General features: G+C 42.1%; 2 protein-coding genes across 14 annotated transcripts in view; both read right to left on the bottom strand.

Annotated features, from left to right (window-relative positions):
• Positions 1-683: 683 nt before the first annotated feature.
• Positions 684-7755, bottom strand: NOC4L (nucleolar complex associated 4 homolog). Its single transcript, XM_018076475.2, is given in 16 exon segments — positions 684-1049; positions 1355-1468; positions 2005-2087; positions 2460-2623; positions 3909-4019; positions 4565-4625; positions 5275-5386; positions 5934-5984; positions 6088-6122; positions 6413-6512; positions 6617-6766; positions 6902-7009; positions 7260-7366; positions 7450-7573; positions 7659-7727; positions 7729-7755. Coding segments are annotated over 16 exon segments (1533 nt in total). The 3' UTR covers positions 684-932.
• Positions 7756-9382: 1627 nt separating this feature from the next.
• The window catches only part of LOC103754869 (E1A-binding protein p400), a 46310-nt gene continuing 28705 nt past the window's right edge, over positions 9383-26987 (bottom strand). For 5 of the 13 annotated variants that reach the window (XM_018076362.2, XM_018076364.2, XM_018076370.2 and 2 more), the window contains 27 exons: positions 26503-26705; positions 26232-26401; positions 25801-25997; positions 25231-25342; positions 24583-24726; positions 24144-24302; positions 23800-23883; positions 23117-23248; positions 22951-22995; positions 22689-22842; positions 22027-22268; positions 21347-21520; positions 21039-21086; positions 19892-20028; positions 19322-19378; positions 19126-19204; positions 18317-18517; positions 17259-17304; positions 17058-17167; positions 16282-16486; positions 15622-15785; positions 15046-15252; positions 14565-14739; positions 13846-13976; positions 13052-13213; positions 12270-12347; positions 9383-10453 (listed from right to left, as the gene is read on the bottom strand). In XM_018076362.2, coding sequence (XP_017931851.2) covers positions 10181-10453; positions 12270-12347; positions 13052-13213; positions 13846-13976; positions 14565-14739; positions 15046-15252; positions 15622-15785; positions 16282-16486; positions 17058-17167; positions 17259-17304; positions 18317-18517; positions 19126-19204; positions 19322-19378; positions 19892-20028; positions 21039-21086; positions 21347-21520; positions 22027-22268; positions 22689-22842; positions 22951-22995; positions 23117-23248; positions 23800-23883; positions 24144-24302; positions 24583-24726; positions 25231-25342; positions 25801-25997; positions 26232-26401; positions 26503-26705 — 3889 coding nt within the window. In that variant the 3' untranslated portion in view covers positions 9383-10180. Of the gene's footprint in view, positions 10454-12269; positions 12348-13045; positions 13214-13845; positions 13977-14564; positions 14761-15045; positions 15253-15621; positions 15786-16281; positions 16487-17057; positions 17168-17258; positions 17305-18316; positions 18518-19125; positions 19205-19321; positions 19379-19891; positions 20029-21038; positions 21087-21346; positions 21521-22026; positions 22269-22688; positions 22843-22950; positions 22996-23116; positions 23249-23799; positions 23884-24143; positions 24303-24582; positions 24727-25230; positions 25343-25800; positions 25998-26231; positions 26402-26502; positions 26706-26987 lie in introns of all 13 variants that reach the window. The other 8 variants (XM_018076371.2, XM_018076372.2, XM_018076360.2 and 5 more) reach the window with 7 other exon arrangements.

Below are 26987 nucleotides of genomic sequence, written 5' to 3'. Positions count from 1 at the left end.
ATCCTATCAGATGGAATTTCTGTGTGAAATCTGGAAGTATATGAAAAATCCAAATTAACAAAAGTACCCAGTGTCAGTGGACTAGTTAAAACTGGATACACACTGGCCAGAGCTCCTACAACACATGCAGGCTGCAAGCAAAACCACACCAAGCTGCTTATCATTCTGAAGCAAAACTCAAGGATTAGCCTCCCACTGCACATCAGCTGGCCTCCCTGGCTACAGCAGTCACCAGGATTATGCTCATTTCCAAAGCTCACGAGCATTTGGAATTAATCACAACCTTAGAGCATGAGATGGATGTACATGCAGGAACACCAGCACCACTCCACAGACGGAATTACTGAGCATCATCTGAGTTGTTTGACAAAGCAGAGCTTTCAGTGCCTCGAACATGGGAGTAGTAAGACAAGTGCAAGGAAGCTAAACACCCCTCTGAAGACTTGAGCTTAAAAATGCATATAAAAATATAATCAGAATATCATCAGGTGTTTACAGCTATGTGCTGAAGTCACTTGCTACAAACAGGTTGTCAGCTCTAGTATAAAAGCAACACATCTGAAAAATAAGAGTAGTCAGAGACTGCAGTTCCTCTCAGTGCCATGGAACAGCAGTGAGATGTCTGTCCATGCAGGCACCAGGCACAGCCAGCACCAGCAGCTCTGGGGGAAGGGCTGGAACCCCAGCCATGAACCAGTCCAGAAAAGCTTGCTCCCAGAAAAAATCCCTCCCAAATACCAAGTGGCAGCAGTTTGCAAGCGTGAGAAACGCAGGGAAGTCCATCCAGGGGTAGTGGCAAAGGTCACCGAGGAAGGCTGCACCTCTGCCAAGCAGTCCAGCTCCATCACAGGGAAGGATTGCAGAGCACATGGGAGCTCTGTGAGTGTCCCTAAGATCAGGGAGTTGCACAGGTGTGTTTGTAAGAGATGGCATCAATCTAAACTGAAGTGCTCTGCAAAAATATCATTTTTCTTCCCAAACAAACCTCGTACTTGCTCAAACTCCAGGGGCACATCGGTAGCCTTTTTCTTTACTTCTTTATCAAAAAGCTACAAAATAAAAAATAGAAAATGTTGTCAAAACTCAGTATAAGCTCTTCACCCTGATACCACTGTTCACTCTCACCTCTTAAAAGATCCAGCAAATAGGGCTTTTTAAAAAAGCCAGCCCTGTCACCACTGCTGCTCATGCTCTGTTATTTAGCACACATTTTCCTGGTTTTCCCTGGTTCTGGGTAACCAAAAGTCAGTTTAGCTCCCTCCCAGCAGCAAGGCAGATGAACAGGACATGGCTACTGTATCCAGAATCTCCTTCCACCTGGTTCCAGTCATTCCCAGAGGCACAGCAACATTACCTCATAACCTGAGAGCTCCAGGAGCCCTGATATGTCATCCTCCATCTCAGACAGTGACTGATTCAGGACAGCAGCTGCTTTGGCCACATCTGGGTGATAATGGTTCTGGAGAGACTGAAAAAGCAAGACAAATAGGAGATGGTCTATTAAGTACAGGGTAACACACATCCATCTGGAGTCCCACACAGGTGTCTGGCCCTTTGCTGGTCAGAGCTTAGTGAACATCCAACTGTGGCAGAGGCAAGTTCACTGTACTGTGCTACTACAGAGCTTCAAGAAATCCTGATTTCAGGCATCTTTCAAACACGTAGAAGGTCCCTCTCCCCTCCAAAGCAAATGAAAAGCCTGGTACATTTGCAGCTATTTAGACTGTTTGAGCTGTTAGCTGCCCACTTTTCAGCTGCATGGTCAGATGTGTGCTCACAAGCCACCTACTAAATAGCATGTACAACTTCTCCAGGGTATGGAATCATTTGCTAGGACAGAAAACGATGCAGACCAAAAGATCAGCCAGGAACTCAACTCATTTGCAGGACACATGTCAGTACGTTCTTTTGAGTGGAGCTGCCCACTGCCAACGTGTGTCAAGGAAGCAGCAGGGGTGGAAGAGACCCATACCAGATGCAGATGTTCATTTTTAGATGACATACCTGAATCTCCCAGAGGGAGCTCTCCAAAGCTCTGCTTTCAGATGGCTCCTCCTCCTCCATAATATATGGATCTTCTGACATATCTAAGAAAACAGGAGATACAGAGCTGATATATCCTGTGTGATGTGCACAAACCCAAAGGGAACACAAGAGGCCCAGAGCAGTGCTGCAGTCAGGATTGCTCTTTCCCAAGACATTTATTGTTCAGGAACAAGCTGGCACATTCCAACATGACCTGAGTTACCCCGGGCAGCACTACAGAACCATGTTACTTTTAGAGAGCATGGGGGGCATTTGTAATAGTCTTGAAATCACAGCAGCAGCCTGCTGACTTTCCCCAAACTCAAGGGATAGAGGGATCCTTCCAAACCTCTAAACTGGGATCTCCCTTCTTCCTCTACAGGAATCCTGCTCTTTATGCTGTCTAAAGGCATGACACAACACTCCCCTCTTACCTGCTGGCCCACCAGGTCTGTGCACCAGCACTCTGCAGGCGGGGTGTCTCCGGAAGAGGTTGCAGATGAAGGGAATGATCATGAGGAGGGACTCGGGAGGAGCCGTGAGGGCCAGCCGGGAGAGCCGCTTTATGAACGCTGCCACCAGGTACGCTGGCAAGTGACTGTGGGAGAACAAGCAGAGGGGAGCAGCTTGGTAAAGTCCTGGCAAGGGAAACAGCAGCTTCACCCCCCTCAAAACAGCGTGGCAGGGTAAAGATCAGTGAGGCTCTTCGGATTTTTTGGGCTATGGAGTAGCCCAAAATGGTTTCAAGCGGCAATACAGGGTCTTGTGCGCTCTCTGGAACAAATCTGGGGGCACTTACACTCAGTGCACGAATAACCTCAAATCACTCAGACTCTGTCCAGAACCATGGCACCACTCCAGGCACTGGCCAAGCACAGCTCCTGTACACAGCCATTCACATGGCAAACTTTATTCAGTCCTTTTATAAACTTTTGAGTGCTTGGCCAGGCAACCTTAATTATATTCTTCTAATGTCATTTTGCTGATTTAATTAATGCACAGACCACGGTGTTAAATTTATGTAATATTTCCAGGACTACAGCAAGCACTGCAGCTGCTAATGGGAACATAAAGCTGCTGTAATGTAAATGTGCAGGATAATTCTTTTTTTTTTTAATGGTAAAAATGCAAATTTCTAACAGCAATCAGCTCATCTAGGCGCCTTCTTCAGGTCAGAAGAACTGGGATGAAAGACGACAATTTTCAGCCACTCAGCCTTCAGCTCAATGGCTCACTACACAAGCAAAGCCACCCCACAGTTCTTGTCACTCTCTCCAAAGCACACCATGAATACAAGGGGTTGGATACTAAGTGCCTAGTGCTGAACTGTAAAGTGTTACTCTTGGTTTATTTTATAACAGATGATGGCAACTATATGACCAGCTGCTTATCTAGTTTCTTCCCTGTGTACAATGAACTGACAGCATCAAGACAGACTGTCAAACACTTTACATCTCAGTGTTCTGTGTCTGCAAAAGGCCATCAATTTATGAACAGCTTTATAATCTATAAAAAGCCTGTAAATTTTACTTTTCCATATTTGCAAAGACAAGACAGAGAATTCATCATTTTCAGCCATAGTGGAACACAGATCAAAATAAATCCATAAGCACTTGTAGCTCAAACTCTGGTAACTAACTGCAATTTTTCCTTTCTGAAACTCTATGGCTGCATGGCAAATCTCCAGAAATAGCACATGAAAAATTACACAACGCTACAATAACACTCTTGGATTCAGTTTTCTTGGTAAAAATGAACCTGATCCAGTAGGCACATTGAATACATTATATCCAGACATGTGGGGGACTGCTCAGAAACAGACTCTGGCCAACAGAAAAGCTGGAGGAAAATATGTGAGCAAACATAATGAAGATGTTACTTACGATGAAGACAAAAACAGATCAGTCAGATGGAAGAAGCGAGCTCGGTACTTCACGTGATATATGGAAGGGTCTAACAGACTGTACAGCTTTTTGTAAAAGTCAGGATACTCCCTGTTAAAAAACAGGCAAATACAACATCCATTAGTGGTGCACAGGGGGACTGCACCGTGTTTAAAGGTTTCTGTGCTTTCATTAATGAAAGACTACTCCAGATCACTGTTGTGCTCTGTTTAGCTCTCTTAGGTTTCTCTCTACAGTCCCCTGAAAACAAGCTGTAAGGTGAATTTATGGTTCTTGCAGTGCCCAGCCATTTTTGGGCTGTGAAGCCATGTCCACTGACTGCAAATGGTACAGGATCCAGTGAAAGGGACACCAAAGATACGGCTTCACTAAGTAATCAAATCAATGGAAATTGATTTTACAGTGCTGAGCAACCACAGTCTGCAGAAGAGGATATTTAGGCTCAGTTGTAAAAGGAGTCAAGACTATCAAAAGAGCTCAGCATCCAAACAGCTGAGCCTCTTGGGCAGAGTTTGGCTTTCTCACTGGGGAATTTCTAAGCCTGAAGGTGTGGTGAATCCATTTCAGTCCCTCTTACATAAAGATATAAATGCAAACCCCCATGTTCCTTTAAACAGTATGCTCTTTTTACTTACAAATTATGCTGATGAATCAGAATAAACAATCCATTTAGGGCTAGAAGACTGATTGCTCCACCTGTAAAGGAAGCAGGCAGGAATCAACACAATAAAAGCAATTAGAAAAAAAATCAGCTTCCAATCGTTTGTATAATAAAACCTTCCCAGAAGGAACACAAAGCTGAGTACCTGAAATTAGAGCCAGCGTGATGGCTGAAAGGTGAAACAATTTCATCTACAACCTTCCAGAGGCTCCCAAGTTTCTTACAGAGATTAAGCTGTAGTTTAGGAGAAAAATCTCCGAATGACTGAGACACAAAAATGTGTTCCTCTAAATCCCAAGCAAAGCCACACTGGGGAGGCAGAGGTCTCCTCAGAGAGGACATTTCTATAGGAATCTGTGCATCTTGTGTCTGGATGCAGCCCAGGTATCAGCAGTGCTGGCTGAACTCTATATTTAAAATAAATCAATTCAGTATTCTACTATTTCCAAAGTCTTAAATAAAATTTTCTTTATGCATAAGGGGCAACAACACTGACAAACACAGGTAAAATCATCTCACTTTCAGGGACAATGGAGTTCACCCTAATTCCTTTGCTACATCCCAGCCAAAAGCACATCTATTCTATCCTCTAGGTCGTGGTGCTGCATCCAGCAGAGTTTCCAAATCCATATGTCCCCTGCTGCAGGTATGTATGACAAAGGATAAAAGCCTGTTGTCACTCACCTATGCCATAGGCCACTGTCAGGAAGTCCATCATGAGAGTAGGTTCGTTCATGTAAGGCAGGACAGAGTCGTGCAGAATGACAAGAACCTTCTTGTAAAGGCCAGTGGGCAGCTGTGAAGGATGAAACAACACAGTGACACAATCACTGCAGGGAGAACTGAGAGTAACAGCGACCTGTGGCTCAAGAAAGCAAGGTACAAGCAAAAGGGAACGTGCCAGGACAATACAGAACTGCTTCCAGCAGCAGTTCCCAAATGGGAGAGTTTACAAGTGACACCTGACAACCAAGTGCATTCAAAGAGGCAAGTGCTCACAATTAACAGTGTCATCACAGCTCAGAAGGGAAAGTCACCACAAAAAGGGCTGTGGAAGCTTCAGCTAGTGCAGAAAAGTTGTTACACTGCAAGTCACCCTTATAAGCAGACAAGTTTAAGGTGGGGAATAAAGGCTGGGAGTAAAGAGAAGAAATGAACCATATACGAGGTCAGGTTTCTTGGCAGAATGATCCAACAGAAATGGTCACTGGGCTGCTCCCATCTGACACTGAAAGCACACTGTGGTCCACCAGGAGCTCCATGCAAGGATGGCCACAATTGCTAAGGATCAGCAATCCTTTAATTAAAGAGTAATACAGATCAGTGGCAGAAGCAACACTCACCTTGTGCTTCAAAAAAGTGAGCCACATTTTCTGAAACACCTGCCTGTGTGCCTTAAAAGAGAATTGCAAACAGTGAGTAAAACATGCTGGTGTAGATAAAGCTCTATTTTAAATAGATACAATTCCAATTCTAAAGCACCAAATGAACAGTTACCTGCAGCTTCGACATTTTCAATTCCTCACGATTTTCTAAGGACAAAGAGAAGACAGATGTTGAACTTGAAATGGATGTTCAAAAAATTAAGATCTGCCTTTTTTTCCTTAGCCCTTTGATAACCTAAAAATTTGGGCTTATGTCCTTGTCTTGATACAAGGCCATGACAGACCCCTCTGTAGATTGAGGAATGTGGATTTTTGATACTGCTCAGAATCATGGTGATCACAGAACCAGACATTCTTCATTAACAAACTTTACACAACGAAAAACTTAAATGTGATTTTCCTTTTCACCCACAGTTCGTCGTGTTGAGCTTACTAACCTTGCTTCACCATAAACTTGACCATGTCAGACTCTTTGTTTGGCATGTTAATGGGTGAAATGAGGGAAAACACGTTCTGCTGGTAAAAGGGCAGCGGCCTCTGAGAAAAAAAGCAAACATATAAACATATCAACCACTAGTGTCTTCCTGCTTCAGGCAAAAAATATACAGTCCAGAGCCACCTCTCCAGTAACAATTTGTTACCTCTTTTGTCTTTTGCATGACTTGTCCAATATTGGCAGTGACTGCCTTCATGACAAAGTACCGAACGTCATCATACTCCATGTACTCTTGGAAGCGAGAGATCAGGAGTGAAGCATCCTCATTTACAGGAAGCAAACCATCAACAACCACCTAACAAAGGGTTTGTAAAGGAAAGCACCGTGTCAGTCTCTTGCAGCACTGGAGCAGAGAGAGAGCTGAGGTGGCTGAGGGCACATGAAGCCATCAGGTCACTGACAGGAGGAACTTTTCAGTTCTGCAGCTTACCTTAAGGAGGTCAAAAGGAAAAGTCAAAGTCCCCTTCCACTCTATTTTGATCAATGGATACTGTGCCTCTAACTCAACAAACTTCATGAGGGTGCAGAGTGACAATTCCTTTTAAAAAAACAACACACAAAACCCCCACTTCAGTGAGGACACCAGGGGTCAGACCCAAAGGAGGTAACTTCAAAAGGAGAAAGAATGAACTAGGATGTTGTTCCCCGAGAAAGCGGCATGCCCGCAGGTGAGCAGAGGTGAGCTGGAACACAAGTGATGTCCTACAGCCCTGCCTGCCCTCCCACACCGAAATATCGGGCGATAATCGCCGGGGACCCCCCGTGCCAGCAGCGGGCTCAGGACCCACCTTGACCTGGAAGGCGTCGTGCCCCATCAGCTCGCCCAGGCAGCCCACGCAGTCCTGGTAGCGGTGCCTCATCCATATCTTGTACTTGTCCTCGGCGCTGTACCGATCTGCGGGTGGGACAGACACGCCTGAGGCTCGGGCAGGGCCCGCCGGCCCGGACACCCCCTGGGCAGCGCCCGCCCGGGCTCACCGGCCAGAGCGGCGTCCTGGGCGGGCAGCGGCCCCACGAACAGCTCCCGGCGCTCCAGCAGCGCCCCGAACAGCCGGCTGCAGGTCCTGGCGGCGCTCACGATGTCCTCCTCCTCCTCCTGGGCCTGGGGAAGAACAGCGTGTCTGAGCCGCGGCCGCGCTCCCCTCACAGCCCCGCTCCCCCCGCTCCCTTCCCGTCCCGTCCCGCACCGCCAGCGGCTCCAGGATCTCGAAGACGCGGTGGCGTTGGCGGCGGCTGCCCAGCACGGCCTCCAGGCTGCGAGGCGAGCGCGGCGGCCCTCGCCATGCTGAGGGTGCCGGGCCGGGAGGAGGAGGAGGAGCCGCGGCCGCTCCGCCCGCAGGCGGGGCCGGGGCCGGCCCGTCCTCCGCCCGCGGGCCCCTCCGTGAGCGGGAAACACCCGAGCCCCCCCTCCCTCCCCCGGTACAGAAGGGCAGGGCGAGGCTGCGGTATAAAAATGTACACTTTATTACACCTTCAGGTAGGATACAGCACTATTCCTTATCATCCTACTGGGTCGAGTACAAATGCTCATCACTTTATGTACAGGTTGACTTTCCTAACACGCTCTCCCGGGAGAAAGACACATCGAAAAGGAAAAAGTAAAATTGAAAGAAAAAAAAAAAGGGGGGGAACAAAAAAAGGTGACTTTTATCTTCATCGACTGACCTAAACAAGAAACGATCGCTTCTTTAGACACAAAATCGGACCAGCACAACGATGCACCCAACAGCTGGAACTGTTCCCCCCCACCGCCCCCCCACGACGTTCATGCACATAATAAAAGCTAAACACTTAAAAGTAAAACTGGGGCTAACTAAGCAATAGTTTTGGATGAGCAAGGCTATACTGTACACAGTGTCACTATCCATTACCACTGCAATTGCTTTGCATTTTAAACTACTCCACTGCCAGCAATCCCAGCTCTGTGGCTCGCCAAGGAGTTCATGGCACCGGTGGTTCGGCAGGGTCAGGAGAATACTACTGCATGCAAAAACAGCTTTAAAAAAAACCAAATGCCCTTGTATTTGCAGACCTGAGGGTCCAAGAAAAAAAAAATGATGCAGGACAAAAGAGGTATAAAATAAAAAAAAAAAAAAATCAGGAACGCTGCCTGAGCCAATGTTTACATTCGCGATGTAAACATCCTAACATTCTTAGGATAGGCTGTACCTATCCTAACACAGAGGAGCTGGTGGGTATTCTTTCCTGTTTAAGCCACGTGGATTGCCAGGTACCAACACGTGTGGACATACAGAGGTAAAAACAAAAGATATGCTTTTCTTGCCCTTAAAATCAGGCTGCCCTCCTAAAAGAGTAAAAAGATCACAGAATGGAAAAAATAATTTTAAAATCATCTCAGAAAAGGAATGTTGTAATTTTGTCTGGATTTTACACATTGAGCAGTCTTCTTGCCAAAGTAAAGTAAATCCCTTCAAGCCACCAAGAGCTTTTTGATTCCTCACTCAGTGCTGTTTGCAAAGTGTTTTTCATTGTAAGCAAGAAAAGTAAAGAAACCCCCCACAGTTCTATGCAGCTTTTTGCTTCTTTTTTTCTCCGTAACAATAAGGCAAACTGATTTGGAGGAAGAGGCCACGCTCTGTTCCCATCCAAAATACCCACCTGAAGTTACATTCATCGTTAGCTTTAGTAAAAGAATAGTACAAAAGTTAGATCTTACTCTTTACACAGTTGAAGAATTAAGTCTTAGATTTAATTTCACTATTCTCCCTTCCCCCAGCCCCCCACCCCCCGAGCTGAAAGCCGAGTAAAAAGTACTGAACATTTAAACATGTTGCAAGAGCAGAATGAAGCTGAGAGATTAAATTTTATCAGTTGGAGATTTTCCATGACAGAAGTCCCATGAGAAACAGCTACATCTGTTTAGCTGTAGCCACTGAACAATTCTTTTACAAAAAAAAAAAAAAAAAAAACAAACAATGGGCTACACTTCAATACACAACTACTATCAACACAGTATTTACTCAATTCATGCCTAAAATATCCATTATCTTAAAGTGAAATATGAGAGTGAGCACACAGGTTGGGTGATTCAATAAACTGTACACAAAACTACTAACAAACATTTTAAAAGACTTACAAAAATGGAGAATGAAACTTTTTTTTTTCCTTTTTAATTACATGTACTTACAGTTTTTCACATTTACTGGCTAAACTTTGCAGGGAGCACTTCAAATCTGTGTTAGGTCTTTCAGAGGAATTTACCTCTGGAATACCACGCAGCTTTTGTACTGATGGAAAATACTGTGCTGTATCAGCCACACTTGGTTCTTTGTGTGGCTTTGCTGTGGATACTGAGCACACACTGAACTACAGCAAAGAGCTGCATATTCCCATGGGTAGGTGTGGTAAGTTAACACAGATGGATTTTACTGACATTTATGGCATATCACCATTTCACTTTGGAGAAGCCGGGCAGAATTTAGACCTAAGTAATGTTTGTCTGGTTTGAATGAGCACAGAGAACACAGGCAGAACACATCTTGTACAGAGTGACACCTTTGAGTGCTAAACAGCTGCTAATACACTGAAGTTATATGAGTTTCCATGTTTAAATGTTCACCAGCAAGAAACCTTCTGCTACAAAAAAAGAATAAAAATAAAGGTGGTTTGTGTTCATTTGGATGTTTGGAGTAGCTTCTCACTTGTTTCAGCAAACGAGAAATGCTGTTTTCCCTGTTATTGCATTATTTCAACTTGGTTTAGTAGGTGCCTTCAATCTGACAGTCGGCGTCCTCATCTGTACTTTCGCCTGCTGGTTCTGGGCCTCGGGTGTTGCTGGTGTCTGGGCTGGGTTCTGTACACCTGGAGCCTGAACCTGGGGAGATGCTGTTGTCACCACTTGCTGCTGGATCAGTTTCTGCTGGACGACCTGAGCAGTAGCAGTTGTTGCAGGGATCACCTGAACCTGCTGTTGACCTGCTGTCGTCTGAGAAAGTGTCACAGTTTGGGGCTGAGCCTGTACCTGGACATGAGGATGACACGGCAATTACAAAAGAATGGTTTGGCATTAAACTGAGCATTCATTACATTTCTGCTCTACAGAGGGAATCCTACTCATTTAGGTATTTTCTCTCTTAACTGACAGACATCTTAAACAAAGCAGGAAGGCTGGGAGGGACTCTGGGAACATAGGCTCTGTGGGATCACTGAGAAACACCATTCTGTCACATTTTCTAGAGCCTTATAAATCAGAACTAAGAGCCAACATGCCTGTAACTCAGACCTCTGCAGTGCAAATCCAATGACATGCCCTCAGATACATTCAGAAGACAGATGGAAGGTATAGAAACCCTACTGCACATACAGGAAAATTTCTGTAATGCAGAAGTGGAAGTGGAGGAACAGGGAAACGATCAGAGGGACAGACAGAGGACCAAAGAGGTTAAAATGCTGACTCTGCACCCATATTGTGACAATAAATAAAGCCACTGAGGCTTCCCACCAGTCCCAGCCATTACCCTTTCAGACTACAGCTGCCAGTCTCTATTCCCAATTTAGGGTAGAACAGTGTGAACTCCATCCAGAAATCTAATTTTTGTAACTCCAGAGCAAGAGAGAAAAAAAAAAATCAACATCTCCTTGTTCAGAGGACAAGGTAATGAAAACTGAGCAGCTTCAGCTGCCTTTGTCAGATGCAGATGCATAACAAAGTTACAAGGGCTTCTCCAGGAGAAAAATTACCTCTTGACTGATCCAAAAGGAATCCAGTGGGAAGCACTAAAAATGCAGTAAAAAGAATGCCACATACACATCAAGACCATAGTTTTAAAAGTACTTATCATGGCCTAATCCTACTGCCACTGATGGCACCGGTGTGTGTGGGAGGGAAACTATTTGTCTTTTTACCACGGACTCCCACAGTCCCAGAGTTATGCCAACATTGATGACTTTTGAAAATGATCTAGGAGCTCTTACTGACTACAAAGGACAACTCAACTTGTGTTGACTGATGAGGTTTCTATGCCCTGCTGTCTCCCTTGCCCTTGAAGCATTCACATCTGAGGTGATTATTAGTCAGCTTATACCACTTTATCATCATTTTAAGATAAACAGTCACAGATTTTATTCTGCACTAAAACACTGCAAAATGAACTGTGAGAGATTAAGAGCTGACTGGCTCAGAGTTTTGTGCACTGAAGGCAATAACTTCATCCACCATCCAAAGTTAAATCATGCCTGTCAATCAACTGCCTGTTGCCAACGATCTGGATGACATTGTTCTGAACAGTGTTAATTAAACTGCCTGGTAATTAGGGGAGGGGAAACCAAACCATCTGACCTTCTCTTGCCCTAGTCCCGTCTGTTACCAGACCACATTTGGAACAGCTACCACACTGTTCTGACTTTTACAAAGCACTTGGCACAGCTTTGTGAACTGGAACAAAACAACTTGTAACCTTCAATTTGTCCTAATTTTTGTAGAAAAGGCTCAGATGGTGCTCATTAGTTCAGTTATTTGCTATTTTGACTATACACCACCAGAAACCAATTTTTAAAAATTTTTTTCAAACTCTAAAAAACATTTTTTAAAATCTGTTTTTTGTCTTATCTACGAATAAGTGATGAACAAACATTGCACCACCTACCAAAGTTTGAGACTAGAGAATATACAGCAGCTGACTCAGTATTGAAGACTCATTTTTATAGAATGGCACTTGCTGTATGCTTTGAAAATACTGCCTATGCCACACATAAGGTGAAAAACACAAACATTCCAAATAAATGAGCTTTCAGTAGGATCACGTTTTAGTGCTATGTTTGACAAGTGCAAAACCCACCTGTTGGGAAACTGAAACCATCTGCTGAATGTTGGCAACAGTAGCCTGTTGCTGGACCACTTGTGGGAGTTTTGCAACCTGTAGTGACATGAAATAAAGAAAGACTGGGTCAAAATAAAAAACTATTAAAAGAACAAAACTGGCAAAACTGCTACCAAGTGAAAACCCTTCCAAAGTCCTGTTCATGATAAGTTGTAGCTTGGCATTTAGAGTAAGATTGAATGTTTGTAAAACATTTGAGATCATTGAATTGAAGAACTTAACTAGGGGAGGAAGAGGAAAAGCCATATTTTCTATGGTTTCCTCCTATCTATAAAATTGAAGGAAGCACATGAGTTCTAATGGGTTACACTATCTGGGATATACTTTTGAAAGAGCAAGGCTTCCAATTTCTAGCCCCCTTCTTTTTCTCCTTGGTTAGACTGATTCGGTTATGCAGAAAAGAAAATAAGTGAACTGTCACCTACACTTGGCTGCCAGAAACAGGAAGAACTCTGGATGAATTTTCCCTAGTAAACACTGTATGGAATCCCTTGCTTAATAAAAAGGAGTGACTTAATTTTTTTTATTTCAAAAAGGAAAGGTGAACTTACAGCTCACAGTTCCTCTGACCTGCTTTAAGGGCACATATTCAGTACCAATGAATTTTATTAAAAAGTCAATTTAAATGAAAGTGTGACTAGAATTAATACGAGTGGGTGCTAAAATGCTACCTCACCTGTCATCTTTACAATTCTCCAGTTCACAGTACAGTTTATGGTGTAAACCTGTGTTACCTGTACCTGAATCTGGGCCTGCACTTGCTGAGTTCCACCTGGTTTCTGGGTTTGGGAAATTGGAGTTGTTAAGAACTGTGTTTTAATGGCAGGTTGTGTAGCATAAGTTACTTTTTGTTGTTGTGAAGTCTGCTGTTGGGTTTGGACCGTAACCTGCTGAGCATTTATCTGCAGAAGAGAAAAAAGAAAAGGCATCAATGACCACAAAAGATTTTAAAAAAACAGGTATGTAGCTAACAAGATTAATTACATTTATTTATTGGAAAAAAAAAAACCCTCCCAGGATTAGAAATAACAAAATGAGCACTAGATGAAAGCTTTCACCCATTCATACAAGTATTCAGAACTAATTAATGTATTTATTGAAAAGGTTCTCTCTTACACAGGGCATTCATACAATAATGCACTTCCAAAAAGCCACATTGAGATGGCCTTCTCATGATCATGATATTCTCATGGCACATGAGAACATGACATTTGAGGAAAAAGTATATTTTGCACAAATTGTATTGTAAGCAGTGAAAATCTCTGGGAATTTTCCACATGTGGTCATACTTGAAGTGACTAAAGGGAATCCTAATCTTTGTTTGGGGCATGAGAAATCAAACCAACCAACTACCTTACTGAAAAAATAATTAAGCACCTTACAAGGCACGTGAGAGCCCTTTCTCTCCAGATATACTGAAGATTCGTCCCTAGAAATCCTGACTGACTCTCTGGGAGTCTCCTCATCATCCAGAGCCAAAATTTCCCAGCCACAGAAGCATTGCATAACTTAATGGGAGAGCAAACAACTGTACCTTTTGCTGCACAGTAGCTTGTCCCTGTGCAACCTGGGGCTGGATCGCTTTCTGCTGCTGTGCTGCTTGATGGTGCTTGAGTTTTAGAAGCTGCTGGACATGAAGTGGCTGTGCAACTACTGTCTGGCCTCCTGAAAATTACAAAAATAATTAGAACTGTAAGAGTATTGCTTTGCTCCAGTAATCACAGCTTGCAAACAGAGATTCTGCTTTTTATAGGCTTATACATCTGCATAGCTTTGAGCACTAATAACCCACTGGTTTTAATGGGAATAAGACATATGGATTTTGACAATGGAGAAAATTTCTTATCTAAGGGCATGAGTAAGCTAACTTCATGTTCTAACAATAATCTTCCTCCTGGAAAAATTCTGTCTATACTATAGGAGACTTATGAAATACAATTCTTCTCATTTCCAATTTGCATTTTAAAAAAATTATAAAATCACCATGTCTTTATTTTTTAAATTCGATCTGTTCATCTACTGTCATATACAGATTTAAAAAAAAAAACCAATCACATCTGGCTAAAGAATCATGCCAACCTCCAGGTTAAATGGAGTAAGAATAACCCTCTTTTCCGAAACAAAGGGGCATGCAACCTCTACAACTTCAGTTTTGAGAAAGTGTGTGTCCCACAGAAAACATTACTTAAAACATTCCACTTTTAGAAAAGAGGGATTTAAAATTTTATTGTTCCAGCAAGCCTGTTCACATACCTGCTGCTTTCTGTGGCTGCCCGATGGCAACACTAATGCCTGCAACAGTAACAGGGAGTGTAGTGACTCCTGCTGATGACACAACAGCAGCTGGAACAGACACCACCGGAGGCTTTGCCAGAGCAACTTGGGCTGCTTGTGGAGTTTGGGCCTGGATCTGTCCTTGTGCTTGAAGCTGGGAAGCAGGAACACGAGTCTAAGCAGTAAGGAATGAAGATTATTGTACCAGCACAAAAATATTTGCTGCATATAACAGATCATAACAAAGTGACAGTTGTAAATGTTTCTAAATATCAGTACAGTAAGACAGCTCAGAGATGGTATCAGTGGGTAACTGCAATGCAAAGCTATTTACATTACAGTTGTCTCTTTTGTACTGCCTAAGCAACGCAAGGGGCACTTGTGTGTGTGAATGATCAGTACCCAGTTCATTTAAAGTCAGGTGTTTAAGGCTGTTTCTGCAAAGTCAAAGCCAACTTACCAGCCGAGCGACCTGCAGGTTGGTCACAGTGGTGCCCGTGAGCACCGCGCCGGGACGAGGGGCTGTCACTGCAGTGAGCTGCTGGGTTTGCTGCTGCTGCTGCACTTGCACTTGTGCTGTTTGCTGCTGTGCCCCTTGCTGTGTCTGCTGCCCTGCCTGCTGCTGGGGGAGCTGCAGCTTCTGCTTCTGCAACTTGATCAGCTGCTCCTGCAAAAATCAAACACTTCCATCATTTTCAAATGTTTACATTAGAGGAAAAAAATGCAGAGGAATCCAAAGCTTAAAAGGAGAAACATTTTATACCAGACTATAGTTAAGACCAAGGAGCTAAGAAAGTAACTCCTTTACACAATGGCTTGCTAGTGAGTAACAATAAGTGCTTTACATCCTGCCCTAGTGGTACTGTGGAAAGGGCTGTCAGACTCACTGCCTGCATGCAATTTTAGTAGGTGAAATTTTAAGAGAGAAATACATTTCACTCTAGCCCAAGAGAACAGGATACAACACACACTGCTAATGATGCTTACAGGAACAATGAGAGCAATGTGCCCCGTTACTTCAGAAGCATTTCCTCACCTGTGACAATTTCCCTACGGTTTTTATTTGAGCTGGAGATTGGGCTTGTGCCTGAGCCTGGATCTGTGGGACCTGCACCTGAGCAGCCTGCTGCTGCTGCTGCCTCAGAAGCTGGAAGTGAGCAGGGGTGATGGTTTTGCCAGACAGCTGGACTGTTGGTGTAGCTGTGAATAAAGAAAAAGCAAAATGCTCTGAAGAAAGCTTTTCAACATTCCATTTAATTCACTGATTTCACCCAAAAAGTCAAGCTGTTAAAATGCATATTTTTCTGCTCCAGCACACTTTGTGGACTTACTACAAATAACAACACATTAGCATAAAAATGATGTGAAAGCAGAGTAAATAATAAAATACATGTGCCTTTCTTCAAAATGGTTTTTAGTCGAGACAGTCAATTCTAACATTTTACTGCTAGACTGTTAATAATCTTTTTAAATTGCAATGCCTAGGGGCTCAGCTGCTGTCCACTGCAACACTTTATCCAGAAACACCTGAGAAAAATGTAATCTGAGCACCGACAATAAAGCAAGTTAAAAATCACAGCCCTGTTTGTGTTCCGGACCTTCAATATTGTGGGACTGTGGTGATCTAACAACACACAGAAACTCTGGGGTCCTTTAGGTACCCTTGGAAAAAGTCCTTTGAACACATGATTGTTACCTGGTGTAACTTGAGTGACCAAGGACCTGGTCTGGGCCTGCACAGGCGTGAGGTTGGTGGTCACCACGGCGGAGGCGGTCACCGAGGTCACTGCCCGCACGCCCTGGGTGGAGGCGATGGTCACCAGCTCGCTGGAGGCGGCGGGCGCTGCCGCCGCTCTCTGCTGCGTGTGAACCACCTGGGCGGTGGCAGTGCCCCCCGAGGTCTGCAAAGGAACACACCTGGCATTGCCCACGGTCTCCAGGGCCTCACAGAAAGCTAGGGAACTTTCTGGAAACAGACCGTACAATTTTATAAACAAACACAGAACAAAAAAGCCCCAAATCCTTCTTATACTTTGATCAGTAGCTGGGTGAATCTTTTTCAAACAGGTTGGTCACCAAACACTTCACTACATTACAGAAATTTGATTTGAATACCTTTCAATATTTTGCTTTATCTTCCAGAGTCCTAAACCATTAAAATAATAATAATAAAGATCATAATTAACAAAGCATAAAACAGTTACAGTCTGAAAATGATCATGACATAATACATTGCTTTTAACAGCACTCATCTATAAACTGTTTTTAATGGTATTAAGTATTTTTTTCTGATAAAGTCTTCCAGTGTGTTCTGATGCTTTGGTAAGGGAGAAGGGTTGGATACAGAACCCCTTGAAATTTGCAAGAAGCAGAATTTCTGACAACGTGGAAAGCTAAAGAAGAAAACAGATATGCTGATAAATCAAGCAACCAAAATCAGCCCAGGGACACAACTAGACACGATCTACTCACAGTCAATGTTCCAGGTATAACAGGTGAAGCCAGACGTTTATTGATGGGCTGAAAGGTGGCAGCAGGGACCCCAGCAACGGTGTTCACGATGACATTTCCACTCACTGTAGCTGAAAGCAAGCCAGGATTAAATGTGAGGTTCTGAAAACGAAAACCCAAATGTCCCAGTATCTCCAGTGCCCCATTATCAAGCCTCCTTACCAGTCTGGATGCTCGTGCCCGTAACTGCTGTTTTGATGGTGCCCGCCTAATCAGAAGACAATTAAAGTAACAGTTCAGAAAAACCACAGAAAAAACCTGAACACAGCTCTCACTCTAACCATGCTGTTTAACACAATGTTGTAGTCCAGAAGTGACAAAATAAGAAAAATGCAACAGAACACACAGATATTTCTGCAGTTGTTCGTTGATTCTACAGATCAACAACAGCTAATACACAGATTAGGATTCTGCCACACTAACAAGCAGTTCCAGACCAGTCAAGTGTGTGGCAAATACTGGTCACTTGACATCCCTGTTGCAGAAAAAGGGAGCAACATCTTACTCTGGCACACCACAGACAACCCCTCACACAGGAACATCACTAAGCACTAGATGCATAGCAATACTTATGGGTCAGAACCCATCCTCTGTGTCTTCCTGCAAAAGCTGTAGTATTCTTGCCCTTTAACAAGCAAAATAAAACCACCACTGCCTGCACACATTAGTGGGAAAACTGGATTGGCTCTAAAAACAAAAGCCTCAGACCAGTCATCAGATTCATTAAAACAAGATTCTAGATTTAAGGAAGACATGGAAAATTTGCACGAATTTGCAGTAAAACCACCATGGTATATCCTGTAGGATGCAACACTCCACTTGCCTTGCAAAAGTTAATAAAGTTGTGGTTTTTAAGCTCCTTTAACAGAGTGTTTCTTACAGCTATATTCTCTTTATTCTCCAAGTTCTCTGTATGAATACTTTTCACTGACTGTGTAAATGTATTCGCTCAGACTTCCTTAAATTAAACTGGAAAAGGAAAAAAACTTTGCATGGTGTTTTTCCACCTTAGAATGCCAACACCTATAGCTACAGTGGCACAAACAGCCTTCATAAAGGAGGAAAACAGAACATATCCAGGGGAAAAAAGCAAGAAATACCTTTTATCTCACTATACTGACCGAAAATTCTCACTTTCCAGAGAAAATCCAACACAAATATGGCACACACAGAAGAGCTGAAGCTACTACATCAGAGACACCAAGCTCTCCCTTTCTTACCAATACTGTTGTGTTGGCCACAGTAGTGACTGCAGTCTGCACCACTGCCTGTGGCTGCTGAACTACCTGTGCCTGTGGCTGTGGCTGAGGCTGGGCCTGTGCCTGCTGCACCGTGGGCTGCTGTGCTGGCTGCTGCCCCGCCTGCTGCTGCTGGGGCTGGGGGCCTGTCTGCTGCTGGGCCCTCTGCTGCTCAGCCAGCGCCTGGAAAGCAAAGAGGAGCTTCAGTTCCCAAGCATGTAACAAGCAGGATGTGTTTTTTTTAAAAAAAGCAAAATAAAGCAACAAACAAAACCCCTTTAATTCTAACCACAAAATCCCTCTAATTCTAACCACATATTACATGTGTGTGTGCAGAGACAGCTCACAAATCTGCCTTCACTCTCCAAGTCCAGGTTACATGACCCGACTAGTTTCAAACCACAAGCTATACTCATGGTTATAGGCTTAGAGCATAGCACAGCAAGCAACTTACCACCCACAAACAAGGACAAGTAGCTCTTCCTGAATAATATAAGAAAGGAGGCTACAGAATGGTCAAGAACAAAACAAGATGTTTACATGTTTTTAATATCTTTTCCCAAAAGATGTTCCTTGTTGTTTAATGAGCCTAAGTGTGACAGCAGGCCCGAGGAAAGGTCCCACTTTAGGCCTTGGATATCTAAACCCCAGTATGTGAAGCAATTTGCAGCTGTTCATAACATCTACTGTATTGCCAAACTTGTCCCAGAAGGCACCTTTGCTCATATCTCCTCTTCTGTCTAATGTTTTAATGACTTCAGTCCCATGTGCAGCTGAGATGGAGCCCATACCTTTTTCTCTTTGGCAATACGTTCTGCTCGGAGGGATGCGACTTGAATTGGAGGAAGTGGCTTATCATAGTTGATTCCACTACAAACAATGATAAGGCAAAGCACACAACAGTTAAAAATAACTGAAACTTAAAAAGCAAAGGAAAGACAGCACTTTTAGACAATTCATAACTCTTGTAAGACGGGGAGTGCCCACCTTTCTGCAAGCACCGATGCGTGCTTTGGATTCTTCTGGAAAGGATTCATGCCAAGCCTGAAATTGAGCAAAACCATGTTACTGGAGACAGAAAAAGCTTAAAACCAGGACTTAATTTCACACTTTTTAGCATATGACACTGCAATTTTGGAGAAGTTTTCATGATACTCCCATCAGTACTGAAGCCTGCATACAGACACACATTTTAAGAAGTACTCAGAAAATACTCTAAATAAATGCAGAAAAAGTGCAGGAAGATACTTAGAAAAGAATGTGCTATTAAACAGCATAGACACTAAAAGTTTACAACTCAGGCAAATGGATATAAAGAAGATTTAAATAAAAACAGCTCAGTGCTGTGCTGCTCTTAACGAGAAAGAGCAAATTCTTGCAGTGAGTAAAGTCTAACCCAAACACATTGGAGGTGTCCAGTAACACAGGACACAGGGAGAGAGATCAAGAACAGAGAAACAGAGTGTAGAATAACTCTTGGTTGTGAGAGCAGTTCTGAGCACAGTTTCCAGGAGACCTGTGGTAGCAGGGAGATCAAATGATCCCAGGTAAACTTACAGAGGTTTGATGGGTGGACTTCTTTTCCCTGCAATCATTTTCATCATCTCAAAATGGTTAGTATAGAGTTGCGTGTGGGTTGCACCCTCGTCTTGAGCATAGATCTGATTGGTACGAAGTGGGCGGCTGTTTTTAGTCTAAAAAAAAGAAAACAAACCAACTTTCAATTGCAAACACACCCACATGGCATTTTGTCTATGTATAAACACAGGGTGCGCTTGTAGATTATTTAAAAACGTACTCCAACATATCTAGCACAGACTGGTTTCTGCCTCGTGTCACTGATAACTTACTGTTACACAAAACTCTACGGGAAATGTATAAAGAAAGAGCAAAATAAGGAGCAGTTCTCACGGTCACACTGGCATCAGCACTTGGGGACATACAAAATGGCAAACTCTAATTTGAAAAAGAATCTTTGCTTTAGTTTAGATTTTGCAAGTTTAATTCAGTACCCAAACCAAGAGCCCATTAGTTTATAGTTATGCACAGCGCACACATAAGATAATAAAACAAAACCATCACTGCACTGCTCTCCCAACAAAGCTATGTTAACATCCACACACCATGCCACTCTAACATTTGGATTCTCCTAAGCAGAAATTGCCAGTCAGGGACAAACCTCCTTATCACTCAGAGAATGGGACTACAGCAGAAGTTCCAGATTCTCTGCCCAGCTCTGTCACTAAATTGCTGTGTGGTTTGGAAGAAGGTGTTCAAGTCACGGAATTGATTTTTGTTTCTGTAGCATCCTATCATCCTCATTTACTAAAAGGTGTTTCAGGCATCAAATTCACTATATATTTGTAATCCACTTAGACTCTAGTATGAAGTTTATTCTTAAGATCCTAAGTACCATCAGGATAAGTTACATGGTGGTTGTTAGGTGGAAAAATACCCACTACAGTTTAAGTGAAATCACAAACTTCTTGCGTGATCTAAAATTTATCTATCAAATCCAAAAGCTGAAGTCTGGTGTCAATCCACTGTATCAACAAAGAAAGGAAAAATAAATTTGGAATTTTAATTGATGTTTCAGAACTCAAGTAACACTCAACATGGATCTCATATGAATTATCTGCCCACCTCCATTGCTGCTAAATACCACAGTGTCTAGATTTGATTTTGAAAGAATACCAATGCACACCTTATAAATACTTTTTGTCTTCTTTTTAGGATTAGCTTCGTACATTAGCTGTAAAATAAGAAGGAAAGTTAGATGATCTTTTGTGGAAGATTTTGTTCAGGTGCTTTTTCTTTTCAAAGAAATCACATAAAATAAGTGGAAATCCTGATGAGAATAATTTAAAAAAATCTTTTAAAAGTTATTTATTTACACTGTTGAAACGTTTAACCAAAAAAAAAAAAACAACACAAGTGTTTATGGAGATAAGGAAAAAAAACTCTACGAACTTAAGGTAAAAAATAGAGACGCATCACTCTGTGTAAACTCACCTTTCCTTCTTCCCGTGGAATAATGACATTTTCGTATCTGTTCCGGCACTGCTTTGGGGAGCGATAGACTCTGCTGCACGAGTTGACAACGTCACTCACAAGGTCCCAGTTGGGAGTGTGTGCTGGCGACACAACAGCAAGATTTAAAGGAAGCTCCAGCAGCTGCTTCACTGCCTGCAACAGATAAAGATGACAAATGGTTACCATCTTCCAAACCTACCCTTATCTGCATGTCCACACACCATTACCACAATGAGACAGATAGCTCAGGGCTAAGGCTCTGTGTTCACCTGCATTGACAGAGAATAAATAAACATAAAGTGCTATTATGCAGATTGATGTGCAAGGAAACCTTTGGAGACTGGTATGAGAGAGACAGAGAGCTGCCATTCAAGTGCTGCCCTCCTCTGAAGAGTGAGGAGAACCTTAGATGTGTTATCCTGTGTCCAGCCAGCACAACTACTCTGAAATGTAACAGTAAGTGGTTTCTAAAACAAAAAAGGCCTTAATCACACATTTTGTAGTTTAACCTTAAATTCCTCCTTAAAGGAACACAAACAGGCAATCTGTCTATGTCAGCAAAATGCCAAACTAGCCATTAAGAATTAGAAATAACCTTGAAGAAATAAAGTACAGGAATAACAACATAATAACAACAGAAACTGCTGGTATCATCTGACCTGCAGAAGTGCCCAGTCTTCGCTGATCAACCACTCTGGATTATCCTGTCCAGCCTCAGTAGCTGGTTTGACAAGTGTTGGCAAAGGCTTTGCAAACTGTGTCTGTTGTTTCAACAAGATGTTCTTCTTTTGCTCTTTGCCCTCTCGGCGCATTTTCAACATTCCCGGAGTTGCTCGATCAAAAAGCGAACGAGGTGGAATAACTGTCTCTCCATGACGTTGCTTCTTCTTCCTACCTGCAGCTAAGACATAAAATAAAACATTACTGGCAAATAGATATTGCCGTTCTTTGATTCCTCTACTTACAGCTGCAAAATGTTCCTACGTGTACAGAGCATTCCACGCTGCCTCTGAAAAGCTTAGTGAGCTACTAAACAGAGCCTGGTATAAAGTAAGACCAGCCTTGTCATAATTCACATAGTAGAATGTCTGTTTTCTAAAACTGTCTTTAAGGACATCTATGTGACTAAAAAGAAGACACATCATAAGAATGGGGCCTTCCAGTGATTCTGTTGCTTCAAGGCCACGGTGAGACAAGAAATTCATCTCTTCAAACCTGCAAATTTGATGTTTACTGGAATAGACATGGAGAAGAGATGAAAAATCCCATTTTTTTTAACTTTCAGCAGTACATCTCAGAACAGTTTTGAGCAAACACTTACCAGATGGATCTGTTTTGTGTCGTTTACGCTCCTTCCTGACATACACTGGAGGCAATTTTGATTCTGGAATAGGGGTGGTGTCATACATCAGGCACATAACAGAATCTATGTAGATATCATTGTCATCCTGTGGTGGAGTGGGAGGAGTCCAAAGCTGTACAGAACAAAACATGTAAGTACTGCAATATTAAATCTCCACTGATCTTTATGCTTCAAGAAAATAAAAAGCCTGTTTAGGTTGCCTGGTGTTATTTTTACTTACCGGCATAATTTCAGTTTGTCCATCTGGACCTTCATAGACATATTCCTACACAGCAAAAAGAGAACACAATTCAAATGATCCAACTGAACCTTGAAGGGAAAAAATATTCTCAGAATAACTGTTAAGAAATACACTTTTAAGAAAAACAAGACTAATCAGGAATTACTTTGTGGTATGCATCCTCCCGAGTGTAGGTTAGAAGTTCCTCTTCATCCTCCCAAAGCATTTTTTGCTCTTTTTCCTTTAACTCCTTCATATGCTGGATTTCCCAAGCTTTCTTTGCACTTTTCAGTTCCATCTAGATGAAAGTAAGACTCCTTAGAAACTATGCAGCAACAGACACTGGATTAGAAGCCATCAATTTGTATTTTTATGGATAAACTCCTTGAACTTTGACATTTTCAGGCATAGAAATCATATAGCAATTTCTTAACACATACTTTCACAATCATTTAGAAGATACTTCTTGTCTCCGTTGAGGGTTTTTAAACCATCAAAATAAAGCCATCAGAGAACTTCAGTTAAACAGTGAAGACAACCAGAACACAGGCTCACTGAAATTAATTCCCCTGTTACAGATGGAGTACAACAAATATTTGCTGAGCCAGGCTGAATGCAATTCCCATTTTATAAAAAAGAAATTAAGAACTGACACCTGGTTAAAACCAGAGAATCCCAAAATAATGAGCTCTCTGTAAGACATTATGCTCTTCATAAAGCACAGGGAGAAAAGATCACAGAAGTGCCAACAATATATTCCACATCATTGACAAAACTTTCATTTCATACTGAAAATATAATAAATGTTGTTCAGTGGCAGAACAACATGGAAAAGATTGGTTGTTTTACCTCATTCAACCGTGGCTCATTGTCCTCAACTGAACCGTGGAAGAGCTCTAGATAATTCAAAGCATACCTCTCAATTGGAGTCAGCTGAGAGAACATATCAAGGGGGAAAAATGTTAGTTTTAGGATAATAAAAGAATTGTTATCCAAAGTATCAAAGCTCTCCTTAAAACTCATCTCCCTCTCTGATGCTTAAAATCTTAAATCAGTAGGAGATCTCCCATTCACTTCATGAGAGTATCAATCCCATAGACAACAAAGTTGCTTTAAGGCCAGACTGCAAAGAAATCGAAATATTTGAACTACACATTACTTTTTAACCAGATATTCATAGAGAGTCATGGTACCTGATCCACAACAGCAACTAACTCCTGCAGCTGTGAGGGCTCTTCATAGTATTTTGTCTCGTAGAGCTCTGAGATTAAAGGTTCAATGCTTGACTCGGATCCTATTTCTCGTATGTGATCATTTGACTCCTCATCCTCTCGTTCAATACTGTTGAGGGCCTTTCAGAAGGACATAATTCAAAAATAATTAAGACTTCAAAAACGTGGAAAGAAATTCCATAGGAAGTTCACTGAAATGCAACACAAATTTCTGGAGTCCCCAGAAAGTATAAAACTCATCTGTGGGCTTCTGGAAGCTTTGCCACAAGGAGAATGACAAAACAATGTACAACTACCAGAAAAAGAGACTGACAGAATTTACATAAATAAAATGAGATTAGACAGCTGTTTAATACTAATGTTGCACATCTGTATTTTTAATGTATGTGTTAATAATTACCTCTATGAAAGGTCTTGCAACTTTAGGTGAAATATTTTCTGCTGGAGATGGCTCTTGAGAAAGTACTACAAATTCTTCTGCTTTCACTCTAAATCCAGAATCCTCCATAGGAGAATGAACCTCAAACAATTCCTGAATTGTTTGCTTCATAAATAGAAGGGAAAAAAAGAAAAATAAATTCAGCTTTTGGGAGCATTCTATTTTTTAATATATTGGCAGTGCCAGGCAGGATGGACTGGCTTCATCAGTGCAGTCACTGTCTTATGCATCTTCAGAGCAGCAGCTGAGAACCTATCTCTCTAAATGCCCAAACTTTATATTTCATATTTTTAAAGCTGTTGAAACCTTCATCCCCACAAGCTCTGCAGAATTTTGCAGCAGGGTGAAGAAATCAGAATATATTAAGTCACAGAGGTGATGTCTGTGCATCACTATGCAAGTAACGGAACAAAAGCAGATGGACAGTATTTGAGAGAATGTGGCCCAAACACTGAGAGTTCAAGCAATCATGAAATCCAATATGCTTGCTATTTAATTCTAGCCCAAACAGACTTCTACTAAACTGTTACTAAACACTCCAGCACAGATGCTTGAATTTATTAAACACTGCAACACAGGTGTTTCAATGTATTCTGAATATTAACTTACCTGTGTTAAAAAGGCCATTGAATAGTCAGTTCCCTGAGCAGCTACTTCTCTGATCAAGTCCTTTGTGCCGTTTTTCAAAAGTTTCTCTTCTACAGAATTACCACTGACAAGCCTAAGAAAAAAGGAAAAAGTATAGCAATCTGATAAGTCATTTCCAAATCAGCTTTCAGAAACAAAAAGATAAATTGTCCTTAGACAGTAACACAGGACTCTTAAAATGTAGAATTTGTGGGTTTTTTTTTAGTTCTGGTACAGACCCAGAAAAAACCACACTACTACCTCCACTGTAAAACTTTCTTTTACTAATTCATGTAATAAAAAAAAAAAAAATCAACAACATAAAGGATCTCACTTGAAAAATTCCATGTAGACTAAGAGACAAAACCCATGCAGGTATTTGGTGTTAAACCTCATACACATTTTCCCATGATATCCTGGCATCTTTTATATTGAAGTCAGGTGAAGTTTTCACATGGTTTCCACTTTATTCCTAATCATACAGGGCAGCACTACCTGGAGTAACCTTACATTAAAGCATGTTAAAGAGCAGACGTTGATTGCAACCATTACCTGTATATATGGATATCTTTACATCTCCCAATTCTGTCACACCACTCCTGAGCTTTTGCATCCATCACTGGGTTTAAATCATTGTCATAGAACACAACAGTGTCTGCCTCAACAAGATTGACTCCAGTGGAACGACTGTGAGAGGAAAGGATGGCACAGAAAATGCGCTTGTCTCTGTTGAAAATTTTCATCAGCTCCTACAAAAATGGAATCAAAGCAAGGAGTAAATAAACACATACACAAAAGAAAATACCAAACAAAATTCACTATAGCCCAATAAAAAACAAAGTTTTTTATTGAAAACTTGGAACAAATCCAAGTGTTTCAAACTGAATAAGGAATTAGGCAGATTTCCTTCCCCTGTTGTAGTGTATAAAAGCCTGAGCAGCAAGTATTGCTGTACCAGTGGCCAACTGTTAGAGCACACTTACCTGCCGTTGTTCCTGGTTAGCATATTCATCAATCCTCACAAACGTGAGGAAATGGAAATTCAGGAACAACTCCAGTATGTCCAACATCAGAATCATCTGCGACAAAATCAGCACACGGCGCCCTTCGGATTTCAACTTCTGAAGCAAGACAGCAAGAGCTTCTAATTTTCCTATAATTCAAACAGAAAAAACAATCGTGGTTTTACACAGGAATTCCACTGCTGTGACACAGGAAATTACTGAAATATTGTCAGCAAATGCCCTCCTTTACCTGAGTCATACTGCACCAGTCGGAGGTCGGGGAACTGCAGCAAGTGAGGAGTTGTCAGCTTTTGCAACTGATGCAAGTGTGGAGCTGCCTTCTGCCTCAGGCTGTGCTTGAGGAGTTTCAGTCTGTGACTATAGGAAGGAGGAGGATTTGCTACATATAAACATGGGGGAGCAGCAACTGCAGCTGGCAACACGAAGAGAGCCCTGTGAAAAGCATCAAAAGAAGGGAATACCAATTTAAAAAGCTACACACAAAATTATCATTTATAATCACAGATGCAGCAATAATTTTCAGCCTGTCAAATGCTATCCACTACACGTTGGTCTTGGCTAAACTAGTTTGTGCCTGCATCTCTGGATCTTAACTCTTGTTAATTGGCTCCAAGAGGTATCTATTCACAAGTAAATCCAAAGTGTACAAATGTAAGCTTAAGTATGGTCAGTTGAATCTGGTTTTGAAATTAGGAATGAGACACTGAAAACTCT

This window comes from Manacus vitellinus, unplaced genomic scaffold (genome assembly GCF_001715985.3).
Source record: "Manacus vitellinus isolate BGI_N305 unplaced genomic scaffold, ASM171598v3 scaffold_31_pilon, whole genome shotgun sequence".
Taxonomy (NCBI): Eukaryota; Metazoa; Chordata; class Aves; order Passeriformes; family Pipridae; genus Manacus; species Manacus vitellinus.
The sequence above is the reverse complement of the archived record's forward strand: the minus strand, read 5'-3'. Positions and strand labels throughout refer to the sequence as shown.